Source organism: Phyllopteryx taeniolatus, chromosome 14 (genome assembly GCF_024500385.1).
Source record: "Phyllopteryx taeniolatus isolate TA_2022b chromosome 14, UOR_Ptae_1.2, whole genome shotgun sequence".
Classification (NCBI taxonomy): Eukaryota; Metazoa; Chordata; class Actinopteri; order Syngnathiformes; family Syngnathidae; genus Phyllopteryx; species Phyllopteryx taeniolatus.
In genome coordinates, this window is record NC_084515.1 from 5617203 (window position 1) to 5629756 (window position 12554).

The 12554-nt window shown below is 42.9% G+C and overlaps 1 protein-coding gene across 3 annotated transcripts; it reads right to left on the reverse strand.

Moving 5' to 3' along the window:
- Positions 1-2785: 2785 nt before the first annotated feature.
- Positions 2786-12067, reverse strand: crsp7 (cofactor required for Sp1 transcriptional activation, subunit 7). Of its 3 annotated transcripts, none has more exons than XM_061797840.1 (4): positions 11616-12067; positions 11307-11490; positions 10185-10259; positions 2786-6788 (listed from the first exon to the last, which is right to left on the reverse strand). In XM_061797840.1, exons 2-4 carry the CDS (start codon positions 11376-11378, stop codon positions 5139-5141), a joined length of 1797 nt encoding a protein of 598 aa, XP_061653824.1. In that variant the 5' UTR covers positions 11379-11490; positions 11616-12067; the 3' UTR covers positions 2786-5138. The 3 variants fall into 3 exon arrangements, with proteins under 3 accessions (XP_061653824.1, XP_061653823.1, XP_061653825.1); XM_061797839.1 differs by having other exon boundaries at positions 11650-12066; XM_061797841.1 differs by lacking the exon at positions 11616-12067 and having other exon boundaries at positions 11307-11566.
- Positions 12068-12554: the final 487 nt, after the last annotated feature.

A 12554-nucleotide genomic window follows, 5' to 3' on the forward strand; every position in this document is an offset into this window, starting at 1 on the left:
AGACGAATATCCTGTTTCTTGAAAAATTCAGTTCTGGACTAATACGGTCCCCTCCAAAAGTATTGGAACGACAATTTCAATTCCTTTGTTCTTGTTGTGTACTGAAGACATTTGGGTTTCAAATGAAATGATGAATTTGAGAAAAAAGTTCAGAATTCCAGCTTTCATGTCATTGTATTTACATCTAGATGTGTTAAACAACTCAGGACAGAGCACCTTTTGTTTGAAGCCACCCACCTTCCAAGTGAGCAAACATCGGAACAGAAATTATTAAATTAACTTAAAGCGAATAACATTTAATATTTGGTGGCATAACCCTTACTTGCAATAACTGCATCAAGCCTGCGACCCATTGACTTCAGCAGACTGTTGCATTCTTCATTTGAAATGCTTTTCCAGGCCTTTACTGCAGCCTTTCAGTTCTTGTTTGTTCTAGGTGCTTTTCCCCCTTCAGTCTCCTCTTCAGGAGGTAAAATGCATGCTGTATTGGGTTAAGGTCTGGTGATTTATTTGGCCATTCTAAGACATTCCACTTTTTCCCCCTGATGAAGTCCTTTGGTGTGTTGGCAGTGTGGTTTGGGGTCATTGTCTTGTTGCATGGTGAAGCTTCACCTGATTAGTTTGGATACATTTTTCTGTAAATTGCCAGACAAAATGGTTTTGTAGACTTAAGAATTCATTCTGATGCTACCATCATGAGTTACATCATCAATAAAAGATAATAAATTCTAGATTAAAGATTAAATTATAGATTATATTAAAGATAATAAAAGACTAGTGAGTCCGTTCCAGAAGCAGTCATGCAAGCCCAAGCCATGACATGACCTCCACCATGCTTCACAGATGAACTTGTGTGTTTTGGATCATAAGCAGATCCTTTCTTTCTCCATACTTTGGCCTTTCCATCACTTTGGCCTTTCCATCACTTTGGTAGAGGTTAATCTTCGTCTCATCTGTCCATAAAACTTTGTTCTAAAACTTTTGTGGCTCATCTCTGTACTTCTTTGCAAAATCCAATCTGGCCTTCCGATTCTTTTTGCTGATGACTGGTATGCATCTTGTTGTATGGCCTGTATATTTCTTCTCTTGAAGTCTTCTTCAAGCAGTGGATTGTGACACCTTCACCCCTGCCCTTTGGGGGTTGACAGTGATGTCACTCACTGTTGTCTTTGGGTGTATAGAGTAGTGGACTTTACTACTCCACAAGGACATTTAGAGCGTGATGTCGACCAGTTGCCTGTCACGTGATTTTGGCTTGAGGACGAGCCACAGCTGCTTGCTTGTATTGAGGGAATACCAGTAAGGGGCGAAAACACAAGTTGAACAACTTTTCAGCCCAGACTATCAAAGTGGTAGGAGAGCGGGAAATTATCCCTCCACACACGAAGAGGTTTCTAATTATTTGCTAAACCTGCAAATGCCCAGCATGCAGATCCCACTACTGTCGTGGGCCCAGAACAGGTTTTCGTTGTTTGCCCAAGTTGTGCAACCGTTACCTGACTGCATCAATGGCAAGCGCACAGAGGAAGAGGATTTATATAAAAAAAATAAAAAAACAATGTATGTCACTTGCTGGAAATGCATCAGGAGAGCCTTTACCCAGCCCGGGTCGATACTCATGTTGCATAAGTACTGCCTAAATTTGCTATATTAGCTGTCAATTGTTAATCAATATAGATTGCAAAGCATTCCCTACTCCTGTGATTTTTAAAAATATAATACTGTACTGTACTGTATAATATCAGTGACATCAGCAACTAGTCGACATCAACTAAACTTTCATAACATTAGTGACCACTTACAAAACTCTAAAGTTGTGCAACTCCGACTAAAGTTTGTGTACTGGTACTGTTCTTGTCCTCACCAGTAAGACAATTTAAAGCACTAATAGAACGACAAGGACACAATTGTGGAACAACTCTGTCTGACCAGTGACATTTTTCCTTATCCTAGTTGCCTACCACTTTTGGCCTACTTTTATGCAATTAAATCTTACTTGTAACCTATTGTGCTGCACTTGTACTACAGGTATTAGGCTCATCTAATAGGCATGTGTCATGCGCTATTAGCCTCCTGAACCCTACTAATAGCACCAAAATGCCCATCTGCTTTGACTCGCTAGTTACATGTAGTTGTTAGTAGTGTTCAGAAATATCAGTCAGTAGTGAAAAGTTACTATTAAGGCAGTCGTTCTACTAATGCCCCATAGTCCTATTGTTGCTGAATTGCTTAACTGGTGAGCCATCTTAAGGCCCGTGTACTAGTTTGCACTTTGTCATCACCAGTATGACAACTTTTGGCATACTTGTAACTGTTACTAATGAGGCAAAGCTGTGCACTAGTTGGTAACTGTGTGCTACTAGTGACAAAATTCAACTTTAGCACTTGTCTAGCACTACACAGATGTCAACTAGTGCAGTTTTGTCTCACTAGTAACATGTACTTGTCCTACTAGCATGCTAAAGCTGCCCTACTAGTATGCATAAATGTCATACAGTAGTGGAAAATACCACTTTAAGACAATTGAATTGTCTTACTAGTGGGCAAAAAAGGTGTACTCGAACATGGAGCTTAAATTGGATATCAAGGCCACCGAATAAATGCTCAAAATGGCTTTCCAAGCTTTCACCTCTGGGAGCAGTACGGACCGAGTTCACCCCCTTGTGGACGAGCTAGTAACAACACATTTCAGAATACTGTTAATGTTTTGCAACCTCCCCGTCAGGGATGTTCCCAATCCCAAATTCACACAACCCGATGTTCACACAATTAAACAGCCGCGATGAAGAATTGGATCATTTTATTTGTCAAAGAATTGAGAGATGTTAAACACTGAACAAAAACGCCCCAGTCAAAACTCCAGAAAACATTATCAACCAGTTGTAGCACTTTTATTGCCAGCTGTGTTGTGCACTTTCTTCTGCCACTTGTACTTGGCACACCTCACCAAAAAATATTTGTGTACAAAAAAAAAGAAAAAAAAGAAGACAGGAAACAATGCATTTGCCAGCTTCATAATGATCACGGATTTTGGAGCTCTCTTGACAAACTATCCGGCTACGAGGACGGTGCCTCACACACGGAAGCAAATCCAGATTTACAATTTACCAAAGGCACGTTGGTAGGGAATAATGAGCGAGTGCACTAGCCAATTTGACATCTCATAGGATGTTGAAGGATGCGTGTAAAGGGAACGCAAAATTAAGTATTCACACAAACATGATGTGACACTGGGCTCTCTCACTAGTCTCCATTTTGCTTGGCTTGACTATTGACGTGAACGAAATGATACTAAACTGAGCTAAAGATATAATCTGTTTCTACATGTATTGATTTAAGTGTGGGGGCGACGACGACTGGAATGAGATCCATACAAGCCAATACAGTGGTGCCTTGAGATAGTTTAATCCGTTCAGTGACTCAAAACGGCCATCTCAAATCATCGTTCCCCATCGAAATGAATGGAAATGCCCTTAATCTGTTACAGCTTTCTCAAAACAACAAAATGTGGTGTATTTTAATGAGGAAAATTAGAACTCTGTAATATTGTACTTAATAAAAACATGCAATAACAGCAAATGAAGAATTAAACCGGTTTTGTCACACTGCTTCAATCGTCATTATCCCCCTCCTGCTGTGCACACCATGGCCACCTGGGGGCAGAATAATAGACTTACAGATATACTGTACATGGAGACAGATGTCGTCACAACTCCTTAGCAGTAAGTCGTTTTTCAGAGGATAAAGAATGCCGTTGAGTATTATATGTCCACATGTTGCTCCGTATGTATTCAAATATTAGATCCTTAAAGAGTGACAACACAACCATGTAGACACTCATTAGCACTTCCATGGCATTTCCCTTTGTGTCAGCATTAAGCCAGCAGACTTAAAGGTTACACTGTGGTTGTTTTAAATACTCACGTAATGCTCTTCATTTTGTTTAGCAAGACCATAAACTTCAACAGTGTCAATAAACAGCTTGAACCCTTTTTTGAAGAACTGCTTATAATTCTATCTGCGAAACTGCTGCTTGTTGCGAAGAGAGTTCACTGCCACTATACAGCGTTCCTATCTCAAGTTTGTGCTCACAACTCAATGCAAAAAATATATATATAATAATCAGAACGACTGCTCATATTTCGAAAAACTCAGTCAAGTCACCCGTATCTCAAGGCACCACTATACCTAAATTTGGAGCAATAATGTGTACTGCAGCAAACAGTACTGTGTGTAATTTAAGATTTACCTTCCAATTTAGACTTTATGTATTTATAGTTTTTGAAAAATTTAGGCACAATTTGAAACCTTGGAAGCAAATCTTCCAGAACACGTTTATTTCTGAGTTGAAGACGGTGCACTAAGCCAAAGGGACTATGGAATGTTAAGCCCAAATGAACTGATGGCCAATCAAGAAGACTGATGCATAAGAGAGGGGGGAAAAAACAACTTCAAACTTAAAAGATGCGATTGAAAACACTGCTGCAACAAGGTACAGAAGAAAAAGCAGTATGTTTATGAACATCACAATGGAATTCCTGTAAAATGTACTAGCCAAAATAAATAGATGTGTACATGACGAAATTTATAATTTACTCTTTTTATAATTCACATAAAGCTTCTCGTAACCGCCAGTATTTCAGACTAGAGATATGTTCATATACTTGGAGATGAACACCGGTATGGCGGCCTGAACAGGATAGCTAAACACCAGCCCACCCTCCTATTGAGGACCACAGATCGCAGAAATCAAAAAGATAAGAAAAAAAGAGCAGTATTAACCCTGTGAGCCTACAATATTGGTGACATTTCCTGCTAGCAGGGCTCATTCTGCCCTCTTTTCTTGTGAGCTAGTAGCAGCACTCTGCAACTTGGGGTGGCCTCCATCCTTCCTGTGGCTTTCAGCTTGAAAAATGAAAACAAAAGCAGCCCTTGGTATCACAAACTCAAATTTTTTTTTTAATTTCTCATCTTGTTTTGTACCAAAATCTCAAATCACAGAAAGAGGCGGCGGCACGGGAGGGATGAGGGAGTTTAGCAGGCCTGGCTTTTGCAAAACTAAATCCAAAATGATCTCGTTTGTATGGGGAACACAGACCAAAAAAAAAAAAAAAAAAAAAGGAGTTGAAAACGAGCCCTCAGTCGAGGCAAACGTACGGCAGGATATTCAGCTTGCTTTCATCCCCGTGAGGGTCCAACGATATGCACTCTGTCCAGTCATACCAGGTGTCCTTAGTGTCCAAACACCCATTGACCCCGGGCCAGTGCTGGTTGTGTATCCTGTCCAGGTCCTCATCGCTGATGTCCCGACTCATGCCTGGTAGATCCGCTGTTGCACTGTCCGCCTGTAAAACGTGCATTTGACTCAACTCTTTCACTTCCTGTTCTTCCCTTTTCAGATACTGGGACATGAAAAAGTGTGCGCTCGGGGCCTGGACCCCAGACGAGGTGAGCACGTTACTCTGAAGGTTCAAGTAGGACTGGATGATTTCATTTCTGGACAGCTCCTTCCAGTTTGTCTGGTGAAAAGGATTAGGGTTGGTCCCCGGCACAGTGTCTGGTACAGCGACTTCAGTTCTCTGCCTGGGCTCGACGGGCTCGGGAGTGGGGGGTTCCTCGGACTGTGGTTCTTTGTGGATTAGGGGCTTAATTTGACGTGTGACGGGGTCAAACGTTAGCCTACGTTCTTTTAACCGTACTGGCTTAGTGGTGTCCTCTATTTTCTGGCCATCTAAGTTGACAGAGTAGTCTCTAGAGCGGTACTTCCTCCTCTTATACTCCGAGGCGGAAGTCAGCGAGCCGTCCGTGTCGTCCCACACGGTGGTGGTCGCTTCGGACGTGGGCCTGTGGAGTTCTGAGTTGTGTTGCGGGCGTGGAGGGGGCGTGGGCGAGACAGAGGGGGATTCCAGTGTTGTGGATAAGTCTTGTGGAGGGCAATGAGAAGGGACCTCTGGTGAGGTGTCCCAGTGCATTGAGGACCTGTAGGAAGAGTGAGAGCTTTGAGCCGGGGGGGACGCAGGCTGGGGCAAAGGCGAATCCCTGGACGACGGGCTGGGGACAGACGTTAGCATTTGTGCATATGCCGCAGAGCGCTTGGTCGTGGAGTCTTGTTTTGTGCTCCTTGGACTGGTGGAAAGGCCACGGGGACTTCTGGCCTGATAATGCCCTCCTCCTACACCCCCGCCGCCCCCATCTTCCATTCTCGCCTGCTGCTGCATAACAGCAACCTTGATTAAAGATGAAGTGCTAGGGAGTTTGGCCACTCCGGGGGAGCTGGGCCGAGGCTTGACAGCATTTACGGGGATTCTGTTGATTTTATCATTGTCAAGGTGCTCTATCCGAGATCGGTCGGGAGACGGGACGATGTCCTGGTCGAGCAGTGTGTCGGGGCTGCCGGCGATTCCATTGGTGGGCGGTGGTGAAACAGAGTTATCGTACGAAGTCAACTTTGAGATTTTTTCTGGTAAGTGCACTCCACTGTCTCTGTGCTCTCCCCGGCGCTTGCGGCTGCTTGACTTTTCAGCCTTTGGCGAGTACGTGTTGTGAACGTCATTTCTGACTTTGACTTCAGCGACTCCCTTTGCCAATAAAGAGATGTCGGGCAGCGAGGCTTCCGTCCTGCATGGGTGAGAGCTGCCATTGGTGGAACTGGGAGCGCTCACTGTGACCACAGGGCCGGGTTCGATCAGCTTTTGCCAGTTTCGCAAGAGCTTCTTGGCCCGCTTGGCAAGGTCTTCATCCTTGGTCTTCTTCCGTACATCGTTGATCAGCTTTCCAAGTCGGGTTTCCTAATGCAAACATGTGAGCGTTAGGGAGAAATCAAATGCACAAATAAAGCTTTTCCACTGCAAGGCTTTGGTTGTCGCAGCAGTTGAAACGAGGCAGGCTAACAAACAAAAACAGAACAATCTCCTGCATATTAGCAGTTCATTATTCACAAATTCACCTATTCGTGTTTTTTCCTGTTAAACCTATACCACTGCTAGTCTCTGAAAAACTAACTTTTTTCGTGCTCTTTCTGCTACGTCCTAAAATGCCACAAAATGACTCCCAACCCCTGTCTTAATAGAAATTGGTCTTAAGGAAGTATGTTCAAGTGATACATCTTGACTAAAATACAAGCTTTGTATTGCAGGGAGGAGCTTAAATTTAGCCTGGGTTATTAGCTAGTCTAGTCTTGGCCACATCAGCATGCACAGTTCTTTAAAAAAAATTTTTTAAAACAAACTGTAATCAATTTATTTTAAAGGACATATTTTGCCAAACCAACTTTTTCCAGTATTTGGGATGTAATATTGTCTCTATGGTGCATCAGTAATGTTTAATATGAATTAAAATCATCCACGCATTCCTGAGTTCCATACGTTTTTTTATGGCGAGAGGCCTGGAATCAAGTCATTCGAATTTCTCTAGCTTATCTAAGTCACTAGCGAAGATCTCCGCCTTCCCTTTCTGCTCCCAAGCCAGAGCTGTCAACAAACGTTTGCTCGAGTGGTTCTTCTACACAAAGGCAACCAATCAAAGGAAATAGTCTGTCTTAGCCAAATGGATACAAAGCTGAGTCAAACAGAAATAGCTTTCAGGTTTTTTTTTTTTGGTTTTTTTTTTTTTTAAATGAAATTGACACTTTTATACCAAGTCCATGTTAGAGGGTCGATCTATGGAGGTTTAAACAGTAAATATATAGAACCTTTATTGGGTAATACACTGAAATATGATACTTTTTTGGGAATCATAGTTTGTGGTATATTTACAGTAGGGCTGGGAAAACCAACCATAAGTCAACCACAAAAATTGGTCAATGCAAAAACTTTCTTCCATTTAAATAATAAAAACATATTTGTGCCACCTGGAACCACTGTCCATGTTTACCACACAGACATTTGTTGCACAGGCACACACTGAATCTATGGAACATGGTTGAAAGAGAGGAGTACAGAGAAGGAAAAAGGTTGTCCAATGCCTGAGGTTGCTTTAAACTATAAAAAGGATGAAAATAAAGTGGTAGATAATTTCTGCAAAGGAGAGCTGGGGTAGCTTGGACAGAAAACATCCACACGGTGAAGGGGCGATTACTTGATTAGTCAACGGAATAATTGATAGGATAATCAAATCTAAAAAAAAAATTGATAGTGACAGCCCTAATTTAACAGTTTTAACTATTAACTGTTCACTGTCATCGATGTGTATAGACGTCAAGTACATTTTTTCCCGAATGGGATGCTTAGAGGAGGGTCTGCCGCAGCTTGTCTGTGGGCATCAAGTTCGTTAAGAACTGTACTGATGAACTGATTCCTGCAGATAGCAGCAGCGCAGTGTTTTGGAATCAGCAAAGCTTTTGTGAAGAAAATGTTTAGGGGGTGAGTGGGCTTTTCCTGTCAATTATAAGGGAGAGAAATGGCAACATTTTGAAAGTCAGACAAGTTCCAGTAGCTCACATTCGAACAGAGCATGGATGTATAGTGTAAAGTGTAAACACAGTATGCGTCGCAGTAGTTAGTGCGTTGCGATTTTGAGAAAAGGGGAGGCAGTTCATGGAGTGAATGACAAAGACTAGGGCTGCGCGATTATGGCCCAAATAGTCACAAATATGTTGATCAATATTGTATGCACGATTGTATTACACGATTATTAATCACAATTATTCCACGTTAGAGAAAAATATTTAATATTCAGTTAAAAATTATTCTGTAACTAACAAAGAGAAAATATAAAGGCCCCCCCCAAAAAAAAAATTTACTTGACCAAGGCCTAACTGAATAAATGTGCGATTACAAAGTGCAATCACGAATTGCAACTTAATGCAAGCAAATACAGTTAATGCATACAACAATAGCATTAAGCTGCAAGCACCAACTTTTCATTCGAAAATCCCCATCAATATAGTAAACTGGAAAGAACGGTACGTCGCCGTTGTTCTGCTTGACCATTGGTCGGCTGTGCACGGTCACAAAAAGCAAAGAAGAGTTATGATTTCCCTCTCTATTTACTCCCGCCGTTTTTTTCGTTGTGGTCAGGCCAGCGGAAAAATTTAACGCAGCTGCTACAACGATTGTTAGTAGTGTCTTATCGTGACACGCCACCTCTCGACCAACATGCTGAGAAGGCCAACTTTAAAATAAAAGCTTCATATATTATTACATTGGACATTAATGCCATTTTTGGCTTTTATTTTGACGTTAGCACCAGGTTGCGGTGCCGGCCCTTAATCAAGTCTTTACCATACGGTCGCCCCCCGGTGACTGGCTGACTACGTTGCAGGCACTGCTAAAAATTCAACGCTTTTCATATGCAGCACAGCCCCCATTTAAATGTAAAAAAAATCGCCAATGATCAGGCTATTTAATCGTGGCAGTCAAAGTCACGATCATGATTAAATTTGATTTATTGTGCAGCCCTAACAAACGGCATGTAAAAAAAGCCACTGACATTCAACCTGGGCCACGTGGTGAGTTAGCATTGCATTTCACAGTTGCATATCTGTAAATAAATGATTTTGCTATAAAATGTCCTTTCGTAGCCTTGTTTTTGTCACTGTTTTGCTTACTGGTTTCTTTTCACAAGTGTTTATGGTAAAACAAATCCATGTTCTACAGCTGATTAGTAAAGAACAGAAAAAGCTAGAAACACCCTTTTCTTGCGAAAGAAGAGTCTACTTTTTCTTTTGGTAGATTCAGTGCTTATATTGTTAAAGAAAACCAGTCAAAATGCTCTAAAACGGCTGACAATATGGTGAAAACTGCTTTGAAAATGTCTGACAGTGAATGAGCTAATATAGGCAATTATAAACATTTTCAGGGCTATAATTAATGGGCACGATGTTGGCTATGATAAGAAGATGGATTTTTGAGAGCAGGCAGAAAGAAAATGGACAGCAAAGTGCAGCATCCAGAGCTAAGGCGCAGCAACAGGGTAAGCTAATGTTACAATACATGTTAATTTTGTCATTTCTAGTATCGTAACTTCAAATCTACAGTGAGTACAAGTGAGAAGCTACCAGTGGTTCAACGCAACCCTAATGGTACTGGCCCTGCTTGGAATTCTTGCTTACCAGCTTGAACCTTACGTAATTTTGCCAATAGAAAAGTGCTAATAGGTAGTAGAGCCATGCCAGGATGATTGGGTACTGTGCAGTGGAAAACGGGCAAAAGTCTATCTAGAAAAAATTGTGACATTTATCTCACCTCAAGTGCTTCTTTGGTGATAGGATACTTCTCAAGACAGGTAATCACCTCAAGTACAACCACCATATTGCATATCTGTAACAGAAACAAACAAATAATTCGCCTTCAAACTGTTCAAAAATGAATTGTGAATTTAATACCATTTATTTGCCATGATGGATTGATTAGATATTGGTGGAGAGAAATAGGTAATTGATAGATGATTGCAATGTACTTAAAAATGTAATGTGAATTTCAAAATACAAAGGTAATGTGAATTACCACGACTAGGTCCATGGGTACTGGTGAATATAATACCATTCAGATGACTAGATAGATAGATAGATAGATAGATAGATAGATAACCCAATGCAAACTAACTTAATTGTAATGGAAGGTGTGAGTAACGGGGCAGGTTAGCGACGAGGCATTAGCTTCAAAGTAAAGAGAGGGTCGTTGAAAGTACTTAGCAATGTGTCAACTCTCCTAAAGACTTAACCGTGGCAAACGTAACGGCAAACTTGCGTCACGAGAGCGTGTACAAACTAGCGAGCACGTCGATTATCAAAACGAAACGGGGAATTTTTTATTTTTTTTTTAAGACGCCAAAGTCACCCAGGGTTAGTGAACATTTACCTGCGTTCACGTTAGCCGACCGTGCTAATGCTACAGAGAGGAGTCGGAAGGCTCGCTCGCTTAGCTTTCCCAAGCTATCGCTAGCCGCATCCGATACTTGTTTAACGGGACAAATGTGAGCGTTTCGCGGTCGGCAGCCAAAGTCTATCCCTTAGGACATACGTGGATGGTGTTTCCGAAGAGTTTAAGTTAATCGACCGTGCGTTTGTTGGTGTTGTTCCGTTGTAAAGTTAAAAATGCTACTTCCCTGCTTTGGTGTTGAGGCTAGCAAGCTAGGAGGGGGGGACCAGCTACTGGTGCTAAATTAGCTTCCAAGCTGTCAACTCCACTATCCCCGGCGAACTTCTCCTCCCTTTTTTTGACACATTCGCCATTGTCAGTGACAAACGCGGGCCACGCAGCTTTATGGCCACCAAATGGAAACACTTGACTCGGGCGCGTTAAGTTGGGAGTTTGCCGGACTTGCAGCCACCACAGCCCCCTGATAGCCACTTTAGCTTTACTCACATTGCTCTGACTGTCGATGGCCTGCAGCAGCCGGTCCCTCATCTGCTGCGGGGTTGCCGAGACCGTTGTCATTGCCCGGAGGATGGAGGAAGGAATCCTCCAAAATGGAAACCGACAGACAATCGTGACTCAAACGCCGACGCGGTGACTCGCCAGGCGTCCGCGCAGCATATTTCTCTGTCGCCTGGAAGGTAGACAAGTCAGTCTTTTCCCCCTCCTGCTCACATGGAGCTTCCCCCCCCCTCCCACCACCCCAGTGGGATAATGTATGTGCTGTGTTGTGTGGAGCACAGAAGGATTGGTGCCTGCCTTGCTCGGCGCTGTGGCGACTGGCGAGACTCACTAGCAGCTGCTGGAGCTCTCAACGGCCTCGCGGTGCACGCTGGGATCGCTCGCTCTGACGTCCGCGCCGCCGACGCCGAGTAAACATCCACGCCGCGCGTGCACCTTCCCTACCCGGCCTGCCTCTTTTGTACACCCCGGTACCCGCTGCCTCTTTCCCTAGCCCCCATGCGGCTGAAGTACTCACACTCATGTAGAAATGAATTCAAAGGTGGCAAAAGTACTCACACTCTATGCTGCAGTAAAAGTCATGTAGAAAATTCAAATGTGGCAGAAGTAGGCTGCTCACATTCTCTACTTAAAGGTGGAGTTTGTAGTTGATAAAAAATAAACATTTTCACATATGTTAAAACTAGGCAGCACGGTGGACGACTCGTTTGTACATCAGCCTCTGAGGACTAGAGTTCAAATCCGGCCTTTCCCGTGTGGACTTTGCATGTTCTTCGGGTACTCCGGGTTCCTCCCACATCCCAAAAACAATCAACATGCATGGTAGGTTAATTGAAAACTCCAAATTGTCCGAAGGTGTGTATGTGAGTGCGAATGGTTGTTTGTTTATATGTGCCCTGCGATTGGCTGGCGACCAGTTCAGGGTGTACCCCGCCTCTCGCCGACAATCACATGGGATAGGCTCCAGCACCCCTGCAACCGAGTGAGGACAAGCGGTATGGAAATTGGATGGATACGTTAAAACTGTCTGACCTGACAGAATATTATTAAAATGATCTTTTGAAAAATCATCCATCTCTGGTCCAACCTTTGCAGCTGTAACAGCTTCAGCTCTTCTGGGAAGGCTGTCCACAAGGTTTAGGAGTGTGGTCATGATGTTAGACGAGAAGGCCGTAGCTCTCAGTCTCCGCTCTAATCAATCCCAAAGGTGTTCTATCGGGTTGAGGTCAGGACTCT

Bases quoted from the DNA above. Each gene is read 5' to 3' on its own strand.
- crsp7 (XM_061797840.1), bottom strand. From the start codon at position 11,378: ATGACAACGGTCTCGGCAACCCCGCAGCAGATGAGGGACCGGCTGCTG. The intron at 10,260-11,306 runs GTGAGTAAAGCT...TTTCTGTTACAG, and splicing joins CCATCGACAGTCAGAGCAAT to ATATGCAATATGGTGGTTGT. The intron at 6,789-10,184 runs GTGAGATAAATG...TGTTTGCATTAG, and splicing joins TCACCAAAGAAGCACTTGAG to GAAACCCGACTTGGAAAGCT.